The following is a 17500-nucleotide window of genomic DNA, read 5'->3' on the forward strand; positions in this document are numbered from 1 at the left end:
AAATATCTCCCTTAAATGCATTTCCTCTCAAATTTCGGGTGTAAGATAATTTTTATGTGCTTTGTCAATTTTTGGCATCAGCAAGAGGTCACGTGACCTCTTAGTGCAAGTGGCTTATTGTACACAGCTCCGTAAGCAGGGTAATCATTGTACATGGCTGTGTGTTCAGAAGTGCATATAACTGCAACTTGGATACCCTGCACTAGATAGTGTTTTTTATCATTTTACTAATACTAAAATGAGGTGCTTGAGTAGTCAAAACCATGCTAGTTTGAGAAGCATTTCAATTCTTTAATGTGTTGTTGTAAGAATATTGCTGACTGAATTTATTATTTTCACCAGTAAAGTTTTCTTGAATGTTTAACTTAAGCTAAAAATGTTTTATACTAAGTAAGGATTTTGAAGTTAAAGTTAAAGTTTTTCTTTCAAGTGAATTAAGTGTTGAATCAGATAAAAGAATATGCCAGATGGTTTTGGGTGTAAAAATTGGGGTGATTAGGTCAAAAGCCTGAAACTTTTAAAAATATATGCATTTGTAGGAGAAAATATAGGCTGGATAATTCAAGGAAATATTTAAGATGGTTGAATAGTATGCAATGTTAATTTTAATCTGTAAAATAATTAATAAGAATATTGCAAACTTGTGACAATTTGTCTCGAAGGGAGGGGGTGTGAAAGCTGATTGTTTTTACGCGCGTGTGCACGTGTTTTTTTTTTAGTCGCGAAGGTCTCATGCGGAATAAAAGTCACGTGGTCGAAACATAGGGAATTGTCAGCCATGTTTACCAGGCCAAGAAGTAAAAAGAAATGGGCTAGTGTAGCAGACCGTTTTAAATCCTTTGCACCTTTTCATTTAATGGGTGATAGCAAGAATTATGTTCGCTCCTTTTAAGCCATGTCAGGCAGATATTGCAGCAACACTGCTTGGGTTGATTTCAGCTCCTGTTCATCGATTGACTTAATCTTAGGACTTAAACTTATCAACTCGTGATTTTAAAGATGGAAAGTTCCTGAACATGAAGGTTTGGAAATGTTCAATGGATTGAACTCAGCTTAGAGGTGTGTGCGGGGCAAAGGGCTGATTTTATGTCTTGTCATTTACGTCGGGTAAGTAATCTTGAAAGTCTAGTACTATGAGCTCAAATGCAGGTTCTGGGATGTTGCGGGTTGAAAATTCGTAAACGAGTTTGAACGAGTCTACCGGGTATTTCAAGTAGATTGTAGCCTTATGTTGCAGTTGACTAGACCTTTAACTCGAATGAACAGGTGCTGAAAATCTACCCTGTAGCCTGATAGCATTAGTGACATTTAACCTGCAACATGCAAAAAGTACATATTGACAGTGGCCTCTGCATAAGCTTGTAATGTTCAACCTTGCTTGCTCAACGTTTAAAAGATCATTGACTGAGCTTGACTCTAGAATAGCTTTCATCTTTTCTGATTATCACTGTTTTTTCTCAGCTTTTTAATAGAGATCTAGAATATTGATTTACCACAATATTAGCAGTATGAAATGGCTTTTTTTATGCAAGCCACACCTCCAGCTACACTTTCAATGTGAAATTACAAGTTTATGTATTTGTTAAACCAAGAGATTAAAGTTGACAAGCAATAAATGTTCTGAAGATGGAAAACTGTGCCTTATGTACTTCTCTAATATCAGTTCCTTGCATGTTAATGTCTCATGAGGACAATCGGGGCAAGGATTGATTTCAGGTAGGAGGGAGGTTTGACATTTCTTCCTATGATTTTCAGGAACTTACATCCAATGTTTTATCAAAGGTTAGTGACTTAAATAGCCGCAAATTCCCTGGTAGCTGGGATGAAGCATTTTAACAGAAAATCTTTTCTTAGTTTAAATGCCTAGCCTCCCCTCCTGTGGAGCCAAACATGTTTGCAGCAGATGTCTGCAGAAAGTTATGGGACCTGAAAGTCTTTAAGGAATACCTCTGCTGTTAAGGGACCCCTTCCCCTCTTCTATATAAACAGAATCCTTATGTTTTATTGTTTTTGTTGTTGTAGCCTGAGAAAACAGACGACATTTAGCGACACTACCACTGGTTTCCCCGCCAAATGACGTTTGAGAAAGAAGTGCACAAATTCCATACTGATGTGGCGTCACAACCCACATTTGGGTAGTGCTTCTGATTGGTTGAACTGCATAGGAAATTTGATTCCACCAATCAGAAGCAATATCCAGTGGTAGCATCACCAAATTTCGGCTATATTCTCAGGCAATTGCTGTTGTTGGAATAATAATAATAATAATAATAATAATAATTATTATTATTATTATTATTATATTATTATTATTATTATTATTATTTATTATTATTATTTTAAGTTTTAACTTCTGACTTAAGGCGATTTAAAGCGACTTAAGGCGACTTAAGGCGACTTAAGGCGACTTTAGGCGACTTAAGGCGACTTTAGGTCCCAGAGTAGGCCTTTCCAAGTTGTGATCCTTTCCTGGTTTCTGTAGTTGGCAAACAAATGAATTCCTCTCCCGGACAGGCCCCCAATGTTACGAGTTCGAATGTTTTGAGGAAAGGTAGCTTGCAAACTAAACTGAACGCAGGGTTGTCGGAACAACAACAAGAAGATTTATTCCAAAAATGAACGTAGTTTCCACGAAGTAAAACTCTGAACAACACGAACTCAATAAACTTACACGGCCTCCGCCAACTTGAATTAACACTGCTTCTGTCGCACTTGACTAAACACGGCTAACGCCAACTCTCTTCGCTTGTGAAAAACTAGTTAGAAAAACACTCCGCTTGGACTCGTCTACTTATATACTCTGACAATAAACTTCTAGAACTTTCTAAATTAGTAATGAATCTAATTATAGAAAGATTACAAAACACACCGATTTAGAAACGCTTACGGACGAACCTAAAAATAAACAAACTACGAACTCTCGCGAAGCTTCTAGACAGTAACGCTTGTCACGCAATACTATTTTTCGTAACAATGGGATTAACTATTTTTAGTTTATATTGAATAAAGCACGTATTAATGATCTCTGTTTATGATTGGGTTTCACTGGGCTAAACTCATAAAAACCAATACAGCAAGCTTTGTTATCCATTCGCTCATCAAACCCAAAACACACCGGCTGGAACCGTTGTAATTGTACAGAAAAAAACATAGCTTATCAAACACAGCCCCGGTTTCATTGTCCATAGTTGCAAAGATGCCAGGACTGGAATATTCTATGGCGTGGCATGCCTCTTTCTGTTTGTCAAAGAGTCGTGCGTTTGTTCCATCACACATCACAGATGACGTGAAACATTTGAGAGATTTAGAGTCACATTTACGGCAAACGCAACGTATTTCGGGACAAATCGGCTGGGGCCAAGCCAAGTACATCTGTGAATGCGTGTTGTCCTTGTGTGACGCACAAACATAAGTTCCTGATGCTGTCGATCAGCGAAGGCTATTAATCCATCATCTATCACATTTACAGTAGTGTAAGGCCTGTTTTCGGGCGATTTTATTGGCTAATTTTCGTTACGTGGTCCAAATTCACAGGACAATTATCACGCAATAACCTCCGTTTGCGAGGATATTTGTCCTGCGAAATGTAGCGATCATTCCGTTGAAAAGAAACGAGGCCAGCAGAAAAAAGGCAGCAGAAAAATTTTCATCAGAAAAGTTTTACATGGTAGAAAAGCAAACTCGTTTCCTGGCTTCGGTTCCTCAAAAGGTGGATAACGCTATACACCGGATAAATCACTATCCGGCGGATGAACACTGGAAAAACCAATTGGGTTATCCAGTTGATTGTGATTTGATTGTGGATAGCGCTATCCACCCTTCGAACAACCGGGGCCTGGAGTCTAGTGAAGCTGGTTCCAAATGCTGTTCCGGAAAGTACAAGAAAGTCAACAAAATATGCTGTCAACGTCTTTGAAGGTGAAGAAAGTTATGAGAAGCCTTTAGAGATTTTATCCTATGCGAACTTAAAGTGAGTCATTTTATAGTGTAGAGAACTTAACTCACTGTATTTACTAACTACAAAATAAACCAACCGTCCATGGCCAGGGACAGAAAAGGTCCAGCGGCACTTGAAAACACTGTCATTCAGACTTTGCACATTCTGCGTTTCATGTTTGAAATTTCTTTTTCAGTAATAGAAAAAGCGCCTTGTTTTCGACGGTTTTCGACGCACATTGACAAGTAAATGATTTGTTTTTTTCCTGAGATAGCTTTCTTTCTAGACAAATTTTGAACAGTGCATCGAAAAAATACGTAGCATGGCGGGCGAGCAGTTTTTTTGTGTGATATAAATTAATCATGGGAGGGTTATAAAATAAATAAACCCCTTTCTGGCTTGATGGTATGTTGGCTGACAATGTCCTTGGCTGAGAGATTGTCCTCAAATTTCATTTATATTTGCCCTTGAAGCTTCGCTTCTCGGCCGAATATTCATTTTTCTCTCAGCCGCGGACATTATCAGCCGCCATGACATACTAGCCGCCCGAAGGGTTTATTCACTGAATATATCAACGCTACTGAGGACAGCACTCATTCACAGAATAGTTTGAATGTAGCTCATTTCTCGCCTTTACGGATTCAGTTTTTCAAAAGAGAACGACTGTCTAGTTAGACTAAAAATTTTCATGCTTTTACTACAAGCACTAGAAGATCGAAAGAGACATGGGTCTAAGTCATTGTGTCTTACCTTGATTGGTCTTCACACCACACAAATATGCAGTTGCGCACGCTCCTGAGTCTGCGCTTTGTGAATTTACATTGTATGTCTTGGACTGGGCAGACCAAGGAAACCTCTCCCAGCTCAGAACATTTTCTTCTCCTCTCTCTCCTCTCATCTGTCCTTCTAAGATACGAGCAGCTGTGATTGTGGTGATACCCATACCGTCTCCCATAAAAAGAATGGTGTTCTTTGCGGTGTTCTTGTTTGGCTCTAGCATTAAGTTGTTTTTGATCAGCTGAACGCCATCAGTATACCACTTGTTTGTGTCTTGATAGGCTGCGCCTGTAAGTAGCACCAGTGCACAGATCAGTGTAAACGCGTACATAGTACAAATTTAAATTTGTGTTGTAAACTGCAAAACAATCGGCTTTTAATTTATTTTCGTTTCTTCAAGACGCGAAATCTCAAGCGCTTCACCAATGATACAGGGAGCTTTAGCAAAGGCAACGGCAACGGCAACGGCAACTAAGACGTCACAAATTTGCGTATTTAGTGGCAAAAACAAGGGAGCTTAAGCAGGCGCGTTTTTGAGACGCGGACAGCAACCGGAAGAGACCAATTCGCGTTCCAGGACAGTTGTGTCTCCCAGATTTTTATACTAATCATCTCTAATGGAGAAAAGAAACTTGACAATGAAATGTGGTTGTGTGAAGACAAGTTAAAAGGGAAAACAGGTCACTTCCGGTTGCCGCCCGCATCTCAAAAACGCGCCTGCTTAAGCTCCCTATTAGCTTTGCACGCTGCGCACGAGAAGTATTTCTTTGCCGTCGTCTGCAAAACAACAGGGACCTTAGGCAAGGATGGCACAGTAGGTTAGTGCGCGACCTTGGTGCAAGAGGTCCTCAGTTCGATTCCCGGATCTCGCATCCTTGTTTCGTCTTCTTTCCTTTCCGTGTAGCTAAGTAGCTTTAAATACCCGTAAAAACGGAGCACTGATGGAGAGGGGGGAGTAAAATGAGCGCACCGTCGACCTCAGGTTTGTCAGTTGAATTATTAGGGAGCTTACGAAGCGACGACGCCGACGGCAACGACGACGCTATAAAACAATAGGTTTAGTGAGCAAAAACAATGGCTCTGCACGCTCTGCACGTGCGTTTTACATTTAGGTACATTTCTTTGCCGTCATCTCCTAAATGACGACGTGAAATGACCAAATTCAAGGTTCTGTGGAGGACGTTAACACATGACGATGAATTTTCAGTTCTCTCTCTACGCTTCCGACCCACTCATACCAGTTTAATTTCTCGACAGTTACTACACATTTTTAACGCGAAACGACATGAAATAGTTTCGTAGTGATATGAATAACGCGAACTCGTGTTTTTAAATGAAGTCCTCGTAGCCGTCGTCGTCCTCGTTTCGTAAGCTCCCTATTGTTTCGAGTTATCGACGTTAAATATGGTTACTTTACTATACTTTTAAGGACGACGAGCACGGATACGAAAACGCCACATAACAACAGATTTAATTAGCAAAAAGAAAAGGCATCACGCTCACGGCAAACGGTGAACGTCGGAGTAAAATTTGCGTTTTGCCAAAAATAGAAGAAACTCGTTTGATATGAACTCATTTCTTGTGTGTTAGCAGCAGGTATCAAGTAACATTTCGAAAGAGAGAGAGACGAGTTAGAATAACATCATTTTCACGCTTTTGTGACAAGCAGCAGCCCACCGTTTCGCGTTCGATGTTTGATGTAAACGCGATGCTTAATCTCTATAATAGCTCTGCACGCCCTGCACGTGTGTTTTACATTTTATTACATTTCTTTGCCGTTCTCGTTTTGACAACGTTAGGGAGTTTAAGCAAAGACGACGGCTACGGCTACGGCAACTACACGAAGCAAGAATATTATTGGTTAAAAAAAGAAAAATACTCGTGCTGCACGTGCAAAACGAATTTCCGTGCATTTCTCTGCCGTACTCCACAAAAAAAACAACGTGCAATCACCAATTTTTAGGTTTCGACGACAACGTGAACATTATAACAAGGAAATAGTAATTTTCTGTTTTAACTTTAAAGCCGTTCGTACCTTTTCAGTTACAGGGTAGTTCGCCATTGTAAAAGGTCAACAAGACGGAATAATTGCGAAATACTTGCGATAGCGCTAAGTTATATCTTGGACTAAAGGCCTGGCCAAACGCTCGCAACATTTCAACACAACATCTTGCAACATTAGAGAGCTTAGGCATGCACGTTTTTGAGAGGCGGACGGCAACCGGAAGTGAGCTGTTTTTCCTTTTAATTTGTTTACACACAATCACATTTAAATTGCTAAGATCTTTTCCTCATTAGAGATGATAAGCATTAAAATCTGGGAGACACCACTGCCCTGGCAAGCGAAAATTCCTCTTCCGGTTGCCGTCCGCCTCTCAAAAGCGCTCGCGCTTAAGTTCCCTATTGTTGCATGATGTTGCGACATGTGTTTCACGGGGTGGCCAAACGCACGCAACATTTTCATCATTTTCAACGCAACATGTCAATGTTTAAGTGCCCCAGGCCCCTGGCGCGCAAGAAGTGGACCTAACGCGCATGCCCAAGTGCAACAATGTTGCGTGAACATTTACTGGCGAAAAATGTCTGATTGGTCGAGGCCTTGTCATGTGACTTCAATACCTCAAATCAAACATGGCTGCCATTCGGTGTTTATAAGATCAATTTTATTAGATCTCCGTCAACTAAAAAAGGCCCTTTTTCAGGCCAGTAAAACGGACGAATGTTGACTGCATAGTGCGTTTCTATGCCAGCGAGATTCTCTTCTAAGCCAACAGGGCTACGAGGGAAATTTCTTTAAAAATTTCAAGGTCAACGCGAGTCTCGGTCGCTTACCAGCTAATGGATTACCAACTTGATTTCAATTCATGCGTTTATCTTTTAAAAAGTGGAGCAAAAAAGATACCACTAAATTTCCAAATGGTTTCTCTTCCAAATAAATAGTTACACAGTTTCCGCGGGGTCCCGCATGTAACAGAAAATGTTAAAATTTTCGCATTTTTTTTCAAAATTAAGTTGTTAAAGTTGCCATTCAAGTGGTCCATAGAGGAAAATTTATTAAGACCGAGGAGAAAATTAAGAAATGTATTTCAGTCGTTCAAAAATAAATTTTAAAGTGAATTTAGCAGTAATAATAACCAAAATCATACTTAACATAATGTCATAGCACCTCATATTGGGCACTCTAGAAGGAGACCTTTCAGTTGCAATTATATTTTGTTATAGTTGTTCCAAGCAAAATGCCAATAGTTTGCTTTCCTCCAAATTAATATAGAAATAAACATAGATTAGGTTAAATCTGAATAGCCAAAACAACAATATTTGATTCAGAAGTCCGGCTTACTAGCAGGGAGAATTTTACTGTAACAAAATATTACTGTAGCTAATAATACGCTTTCACCGCATTGTAGTGGGTTAATGTGACAAAAAAAAATACTTAATCAGGAATTGATTTTATCTTCCAGCGATAAAACAGCAGGAGGATATAAAATTAGGTATTTTCAAAGTTTAGAAAACTTGTTGAAGGTGATTCACTGCCACCCTCCAAAACTTTTCACAAATTTCACGCTGGCCTACTAAGTACCTCCAGTACAACAAATTATCTAACCTCTCTTTGCCGACTCTGGTTGCAACACAGCTGCTTCAATAATTTTAATCCCCTTGCATTAGATTTAACTTTTAGAAAAACCATAACTTCATATTTCCGTAATAATCGTTCAAAGACATTGAGCAAAAGCATACAAAGCGACATTTGAAAGGGACATAATCCCATGTTGCAGTTTTCTGGATAAGACTTCACAGAAATAACTCCTGTTACCTTTCCATATGTAAAGAGGTCCCATGATTAACGAGTCAATGAGTCATGAGTCAATGAGACTCACAGTCAATATGACAATAATTTATTGATCAAGACTAAGCCCACGTTTCAGTGATTAGGCCTAAGCACTCTCTGGAAGTTTAGCTTTCATTTTATGGGTTAGGGTAACTGCGCTAACTCATTGACTCATAAATACTGAAGACTCATATGTAAAAAATATTTCAACATTAGATGCAATGAATTTTTAGCAATTGCTGTAAATAGTAATCATTCCTACCATTTCAAAGGATGAATAAATTAAAGTTGAATGCAGTAAGTGTAAGAAGTAAAAAAAGTGGTCCAATTTATTTAAGCTGTAATCAATTTCCATCCTTGCTTTAGTCCCTGGATAGGGTTAAACAATGGTGGTGAAGTGAACAAACTACCCCAAGGGGGTACTGCTTATGATACTGAGACCAAACCGCTGGCAGAGTTGCCGCAGTACATTTAAGGCTATCAATCTGAAAAATGAATGGAACTGTAGAAAAATTTGATAAGCGAGCAAGTAGCTTTTACTTATGAATTATAAAATGCCAGTCATTTGTCAATTTAGAACTGGTTCCCCTAATGAGTCAGATTTCTGTAAGCCTACATCCAGAAAACAAGATTCTGTTACCTTTAAGGGTTGTTTAAAAAAAAAAAAGACCCCTCCTGAGCAAACTGCATCTTCATGTTTGGATTCTCATTGATTTAATGACTTTAATGATATTGTGCAAATTTGTTCTACAATAAAACTCAAATACCATAAAAGTATTTTTAACCTAATGTTTTTGCAAAGGTTACTCCTTGAGCCACCAGCTTCAACTTTGATACTTTGTTCTAAAAGCCAAAGCCGTTGTTGGTTGTTGGCGAGGATCACTAAGTCACCGGAATGACGCAATTTGTAACCTTCGGCTCAGTCATGAACCAGTATATGCCTTAGGCGTTCACTTCTCTTATAACCACGAAACCGCTGTTAAAAAAAAAAAATTCTTAGAAAAATAGGAAACATTAAAAAAGACCCTTAATATGTGGTCTCAACGAGACATTTCATTACAAGGTAGAATTAACATTGTTAAAACCTTAGCTTTGTCCAAGCCTATATTTGTATCCAGCGTCTTGGAAACTCCGGAGCATTTTGCAGACGAAGTTAAAAAACTAATTTTTGTTTTTATTTGGAACTATAAACCGGCGAAGATTCGTAGAACAACTCTGATTAAAAGTAAAAAAGAAGGTGGCTTAGGCATGAAAGATTTCTCTTTTTTCGATAAAGCGTTGAAACTTACTCGGGTCAAACGACTTTGTTCCGATATTAATGCTCCGTGGAAGTATATTCCAACCTATTTCTTAGCCAACGTAGGTGGAATAGAGTTGTTTAATTGTAATTACGACACGAAACTTCTTAATCTTAACAAACACATTCCATCGTTCTATAAACAAGTCATCTGTTACTGGCAAGAACTTAAGATAAGCACTCCTGGAAACAAAGAAGCTGTGCTGCAGGAAATCATCTAGAACAACAGATTTATAAAGGTTAATGGAAAATCCGTTTTTTACTCTAAATGGTGACAAAACGGCATCAAGCAGATAAAAGATCTCTTCAACGTTCCGGAAAACTGTTTTTTTCCGTTTGGAGTGCTAGCCGACAAATTTTATATAAAAAGATGTCATTTTTTAACCTACCGCAGCCTTGTATCGGCCATACCGAGTGTCGGAATGGAAAAAAATGTTTGTTCAAAAAATGAAAGCAACCCAACACCTGCATTAACCATATGTCCTTCAAGTAGACCCCTCTCCTGTAAGACCTTATATCAAAAACTTCTCACCCGGCAAAAATTACCCAGTCCCACCGCCGAAAAAAGGCTTGAACATTATAACTTTCAGTGTGACGATTTTTCTAAGATTTACCTTCTACCTTTTAAGGCTACAAAAGAAACAAAACTAATTATGTTCCAATACAAAATCATTCACCACATCTTATTTACTAACTCATTATTGTACAAACTGGAAAAAGTTTCGTCTCCGCTCTGTCCATTCTGCCCCGCAATACACCAAACTGTTACACACCTGTTTGTTGAATGTGCGCAAGCGTCAATCTTTTGGTCTGAATTTCAAAATTGGATTTTGCAATTATGCAACCTTCAGTTAGATCTGTCCCCCAAGACGTTATATATGGAATTATTCGCCAATTGAGTCCACCATGTTTAGCTCTCAATCATCTCATAATACTCGGAAAGTATTCTCTTTATGTTAATGTACTAAATAACGATAAATCATCTCTTATTGATTTCAAAAGATTAGTGCAGGATAAGATAGAACTAGAAAAATACATAGCAGTTACCTCAGGACAACAAAAACTTTTCTTTGCTAAATGGCAGAACTTTACACACATTCTTGTTCATTGTACATAAAGTGTTTTCCGTCAATGTACCGCATTTTAATTTTGGTTGTATTCAGTAACCTTTGCTGTTTTTGTTTGTATTGTATACTGTGCAATATTATAGCGATTGTAAGTACTTGCCACTTTTGTTTTGTATTTTATTTTTTCTTTCTACTTTGCATTGCTTTGTATGGTGTAAATTAATATTGTTTGGTAAGTACTGTAGTCATCGTACTGTTAGTATTGTAAGTATAGTAACATTTGTTAATAAATGTTGTGTATTGAAAAAAAAAAAAAAAACTCACCTGTTTCGCAGCTCTTTTCCCACGAAATAAAATTTTCCAGGAGCAAATTTTCCGAGGATGATGGTTGGATTGGACTTGCAAACGTTTTACACAACATAGACGTTCTCTAAGAATACATTCCACTTGAAGCTGGCTTTAAAACTAGTCTTGATCGCTCTAAAAAGAACGGAAACCAACAAGCTACCAATTCTCAAACAGTAGCCATTTTTGTGTTCTTCTCGGGAGTGCTTTTTTCATGAGAGCCAATTATAGTCCCGGAAACGTATCACGTGCCATATTACGCGACTCATGCGCAGACGTTTTTCGCCAGTGAAGCGTGAACATGGCCAAACGAGTACAACATCATGCAACATCCAAAATGTTGCACGAAAAATTTGACCGTTTTCAAATTTGATCCAACATCATCCAACATGTTGCAACACATCGCAACATATCGCAACAGGGTGGCCAAACGTACGCAACATGTTGTGCCCAACAATGTTGCAAGATGTTGCGTTGAAATGTTGCGAGCGTTTGGCCAGGCCTTAACGTTTTCGTTGCCGTAGCCGTCGTCTTTGCTTAACGACGTGAAATGATCAAATTTGAGGTCATGTGGAGGACGAGAGCACCTGCCGATGAATTTTCATTTTTCTCTCTAAATATCCACACCATTGTCACCAATTTTATTCTTGGAATTCGTAATCACACTTTCCAAGGCCAGGCGACTTAGAGTAATCGCAAAATTATTACAGTAACGGGAAATAATATTTTTAGACAACGCTTAATTAAAGTCCCTAACTACATGAAAAAGCGAAATTTGAGGTTTTGTGTCCAGAACGTCAGCACTTGGGAGATAAAGTTTCATTTTCTCCACTAAATTAAGCGCCGCTCAGAATGGTTTCATTTCTGGGGGACTGCCACACCTTTATCATAATAAAAGTGAGGAATAGTCGTGAAGTGATTGCAATAACGCGAATTTTTGTTTTTAGATGACGTTCTCGTTGCCGTTGCCGTTGTCGTTGCTAAAGTTCCCTATTATTGTTTCGTGGCGTTCTTGTCGAGGACTGCGTCGTAGATCTTAAAGTAGGGAGCTTACGCAAGGACGACGACGCCGCCAACCAGAACGTCGTCTAAAAATATTATTTCCCGTTGTTGTAGTAATTTCGTTATAACCCCATGTCGTTCGAAATGGAAAGTGTGTATCATCTTCGCAAGAATAAAATTGGCATGAACGGTGCGGTTGTTTGGGAAAAAAAGTTTTTCCAGGTTCTCAAGTCCTCTGCACAACCTCAAATTTAATCAATTCACGTCGTCAGTTCACGTCGTCCCAAGCAACGACGACGGCTACCATACGGCAACGCCAACGCCACAAAACAAGAATATCATTGGTTAATTAAGGAAGAAAAAAATAATCGTGCTGCGCGTTTCAGTGCATTTTTGGTCGTAGTCCACAAAACAACAACGTGAAATCACCATATTTCAAGTTTTGACGACAACGTGAGCATTCAACAGGAAATCATTCAGTTGTAATCATCACTTTAGAATCGTTTCTATAGAGCGTTTTCACTCACGTGTCTAAAATAAATGCTAATTTGATGAAACAAAAGAAACTATTTGCATAAACATAGAGTTCAATTCCCAGAGGATTAGTTTGGAACACCAACATGGCCGCCGTTTCTTTGTTTTGGAACACTAACATGGCTGCGTGACGTCATGTGAAAACGCTCTATAAATCCAGTTATTATTCATTCAAAATATTTCCCCGTTTCTGATTGGTTAAAACCACACGCATAATTCACCATAACCAGCTGCTGTTCACCAAATTTGGAAAGAAACTTCGTCATATTGAGTCAATGACGTCAAAAGTGCAGCCCGCTGCAAAGTATTGAACCGTTGACCGAAAAAAGCTGGGGACGAGATTGTGTTATTTTTGTTGAGCAGAAAAATGGCTGCGAGTAGGTTTAGAAGTTTGAGCGAAGAAAATATTTTGAATAAATAATAAAGCAATTATTGAATTCGGCCTTCGTAGAATATGAAGAATTCTTCAGATCTCGGAGGATGTTATCCACCTCGGCCTTCGGCCTTGGTGGATAACACCATCTTCGACCTGCAGAATTCTTCATATCCTACTCAGCCTCTTTCAATAATTGTTAATTACTATATGATAGTTCGCCCCTAATGTTCAAGGTGAACAAGATGGCATAATCGCGAAATACTAGCGCTAAGTTATATTTTGAAGTGACGTTGTAGTTGGCATTGCCGCTGTCTTTGCTAAAACTCCCTGTTTTCTGCCAATTGAGCTACAAGAAGTACTGGGGGAGAGGTTGCTAGGTCGTTTATCTTGGTTCTTGACGGGCAAAATGTCTTGCTGATTTGCGGGCTTTACAATGGCATATGTCTCCGGTGTCGAGATAATTGAGGCCGTCCCAGGGGTTTGGGGGAACAAGCAAACATGGCTAATTTGAACTGGGAAACAGGGGAACAATGACAAAATATTTTAGGGAAGGAAAACAATTTTGACCAATTTTAGGGATCAAAAATCTGGGAATAAGTTTGAAAGTAATTTGGGAACAACGGAAGACAACCAAACATTTATAGCGAAGAATGGAACAAGGACCTTCCTCGGAGGGCCTCATAATTTGCCTAAGTACTTTCTGTACTTTCGACGCAAAATTGTCAATTTTCTTTTAAGCATATTCAAGAACAAATCGCAGTTGTCAAAAAAGGCCGTCCATTTTCTCTGCCATTGTCTTCTCAAATTAATGAAGTATGACTTGAAGCTGTGCGGAAATCTTTCCCTTATTTATTAATTCATTTGAAATGTGAACTTCGGTGTGTAAGCTCAAGCCAACAGGTCTCACAGCGGTCGAGTACCAAAATGACCATTACATTAAGTTTTTAAATAATCGATGTATCGATAAAATTTCCCGGGGAAAGCTGGACCTACTTTGATTGTAAAAAATGTGCCCAGTTAATATAGATTTCTTGGTTTTCAATCCTTGTGCGGTACAATTGCAAACTCTCATACCTTTTTTCGGATATTGTCACTATAAGGTATGCCTCTCTTGTAGCTGTGACAACATCAACAGAATTCCAACCCTCTCCCTCTGGTGAATGATGTACAAAAGTATTACCAAAGGCGTCTTCCGAGAGTCTTTCAAAAATACAATTGTACTCTTTTGTTTGCCCTCCAAACTTTTGCATAAGCATTGTTTTTATCTTGTCTGCGTTTACACACACCACTGCATGGTCATTAAACATGCAGCGAAAGTATTCATCAGTCTTGCCGGAATAAATTTTATTGGTATGCGATTCGTTCTGGTATAGAGACTGACACGACTTGAGTACGAGCGGAAACTGAACTTAAACCACAATGTAATCACAACGACCTCAACAAAGGATGCTACTAAATAAACTTTTAAAAAAAGAGATTTCTAGGTGGTGAAATGACGATTTACTTCGGATCTATTCTTCCTAGCATGATTCGATTAACTGTTGGTTAAGGAGCAATGAGAAGGGGCTGTGCTAAAACACTATAAACCTGTGAAAAATTAACAGTGCATACCTGTGAGTGCTGCTTGAGACAATATTAAGATGAGCAACGAAGTGGATAATCGCATAGTGAAGAGCACAGACATTTTGAAAGTTTCCAGTCTACGTATCCCCGTGACCCCTGGATGCAAAGTGATTTTAATAATGGCAATTATTCACGGACGAATGAGTACAACATTGGCACGCCACCAAAAGAATGTACACAGGTAGTTCTCGTTTCGCTTTCTTTTCCTCTTTTTGTTAAGCGTGTCGCTTCGCTGCATGTGTGAATCGCTCCAAAACAGCCTGGCGCTTTTTCATTGAAAGCCTTTACTTTTGGCATTCGAGGTTAGTCACGTTCGTGTATAACCATATCCAATATCCATATCTAATATCCTACTAGTGCAGGGTCACGTTGTTCGAAGACTCTCTGTCACAGCATAATGCGGCTGCGAGGGGAAGAGCTGATCAAAGGGTTTGTGATCCCATGGGAAAGGGTAAGTGGCTTGAGAAATGATAATTCTCTATTTTCGAATTCCCCATAATACACTTTGTTTGCCCCCAAATTTTGCATTAACTATTTGTTTTCAAATGCTCTTGGGGACACTGCATATTCCCAAGAGCATTTGAAAACAGTGGTTTATGCAAAATTTGGGGGGCAAACAAAGTGTATTATGGGGAATTCGAAAATAGAGAATGAAGGTAAACTCTATAATCGACAACAGCAAACAACAAACAGCAAAGTTAATAAGTCGAAACAGCAATAAAAGCCTCCGAAACACAAAAATGTAACTAACCGAAAGCCAAAAATATAAAAGTATTGTTGTGTATTAGGGTTCGAAATACTACTATAGAGTACACAGTGAGTCAGGTCAAGTGCTTTACACAATCGCTTTATTACAACTGAATCAAGTATCTATATGTACAATGATATCTTCACAATAATCACATAACTGCGGCTTAGGGTGTGCTAACCAATGACTACCGGTTACTTGACAGCTAAGACATAGCTTATAATAGGAATAAACACTACAAGTATCACTTGTTATTGTTCTTTCCACGCCCTTTTCATTCTTTTTCCCACATCCCATCGTTTCTTTTAGCCAGCAAGGCCTTCGCGCGAGAAAACAAACGGTTTTCGTGCTCAGCCTTTTATTTGGTGGTTAAGGTCCGTTTCAAACGTCAAACTTTTTATGTGCCGAACGTAATACCTATTTGGGTAGACCCAAATGATTAATTTCGATGGTTGATTCAGACGTCGAACTTTTCAAGTGCCGAACCTAATTATTGGCTTAAACGAATGCCATTTTCAACTGTTAAAATAAGGAAATGAACTGGTAAAAGAGGTTTGAAACGACTCATTTCCATTCCATCCCATTTCGCTTCAGTACAAAAAGCCAAAATAGTTCCTTTGATTATTTACTCGCCAAGTTGGAACAGCTTTATTTGCTGTGTTTTTTTTTTCAAGGAATTGTGATCATTTTAGTTCACACTGAAATAGCGTTAAAGTAAGTTGGAAGTCAACCGTTGTGAGCTGTCTAGTTTTAGGGTGTTGACACCAAGGTCTGTTTGTAAACACAGTGCGGTAGTCTCCAGCGCTGCTCACCTCTGTGTTGTGGTTGGAAGGTAGTGATTACGACACGATTTCAGTTGATAATATAAAAGACATCGCTATGCATTATGGGGTACTATTCATTTCTCCACTGGTCTTAGGTCTTTTGAGGGTCTTAATTTTCATAACCGGCCTAATAAACTGTAGTTTTTCTTTTACAGGTTAGACTCGGAATACGCTATTAACATGACGAAATCTTCATTAGGTGTTGAGAAACTCCGTTTTTATTCTGAACTTGATTTTACAGCAAATTTGTTCAGTTAGAAATACGTCTAATGAAAGGAGCCTTAAAATGGGCTGAAAACTTGCTGTGTAAAAAGGATGTTATGTACCAATGGCCAACACGTTTCAGGGAAAGTTCTGCAGAATATGAATACGCGTATGGATGATGCGGAAATTCTGGATGGCATGACAGAGTTAAATGCAAAAATTCTGCACAACTTTTCCCTCATAATTAGCTTCTTTTTTACTTCACCTATATGATGCAGAAATTCTGCATCGCATGACAAAGTTGGATGCAAAAATTCTGCACGCCTTTTTTCCCGCTTAATTTGCTGCTTTTTCTACGACATCTTAATGGTGCTGAAATTCTGCATCGAAACCCAGCACGTTGCCGTTGAAAGATGTGCATGCAAAAATTCTGCACGTACATCTTTATTTCGCGCTATTCACTTTTCCGACAACAAAGAAAGGATGCAGAAATTATGCGTGGCTCGATCGTTTTCGATGCAAAAAATCCTGCACAAGTTGCTTTTCCGCTTAATTCGCGACTTTTTGGCAACTACAAGTTCCTTGAGAAACGTGCGTCTAAAAAACAATTAATCGCTTCACTAGCACTTCTTGCGAAACTCAAGTCAAATTATTCCCTTAATTAACCATTTTACCTGTACAGCAAAGGAAGAGATGGAGGGGGTTTATCACACGCGCGATGAGCAAATACGTATTGTCTCTCTTCAACTCCTCAAAGGTGCAATGAATACATTCGCCAAAATGAAAAACAAACAGGGAGACGCATTAAAAATCGTTGCATGCGTATATCATAATATGAATAAATTATACACATAAACGGTTAGTTTGTTTGCCTAAGTATACGATACATTCAGACTATAATTACAATTATAATATAACTATTATTAATATAACTATC

The 17500-nt window shown here is 38.7% G+C and overlaps 1 protein-coding gene across 3 annotated transcripts in view; it reads right to left on the reverse strand.

Annotated features, from left to right (window-relative positions):
* The window catches only part of LOC137997079 (alkaline phosphatase-like), a 29550-nt gene extending 14612 nt beyond the window's left edge, over positions 1 to 14938 (reverse strand). The window contains exons 1-3 of one of the 3 annotated variants that reach the window (XM_068842835.1): positions 14776 to 14852; positions 11232 to 11385; positions 4688 to 5002 (exon numbers count right to left, since the gene is read on the reverse strand). In XM_068842835.1, the coding sequence (XP_068698936.1) occupies positions 4688 to 5002; positions 11232 to 11328 (412 nt within the window). In that variant the 5' untranslated portion in view covers positions 11329 to 11385; positions 14776 to 14852. Of the gene's footprint in view, positions 1 to 4687; positions 5003 to 11231; positions 11460 to 14775 lie in introns of those variants that run through there. The other 2 variants (XM_068842836.1, XM_068842833.1) reach the window with 2 other exon arrangements.
* Positions 14939 to 17500: the final 2562 nt, after the last annotated feature.

The sequence above is a fragment of the Montipora foliosa genome, chromosome 3 (assembly GCF_036669935.1).
Source record: "Montipora foliosa isolate CH-2021 chromosome 3, ASM3666993v2, whole genome shotgun sequence".
Classification (NCBI taxonomy): Eukaryota; Metazoa; Cnidaria; class Anthozoa; order Scleractinia; family Acroporidae; genus Montipora; species Montipora foliosa.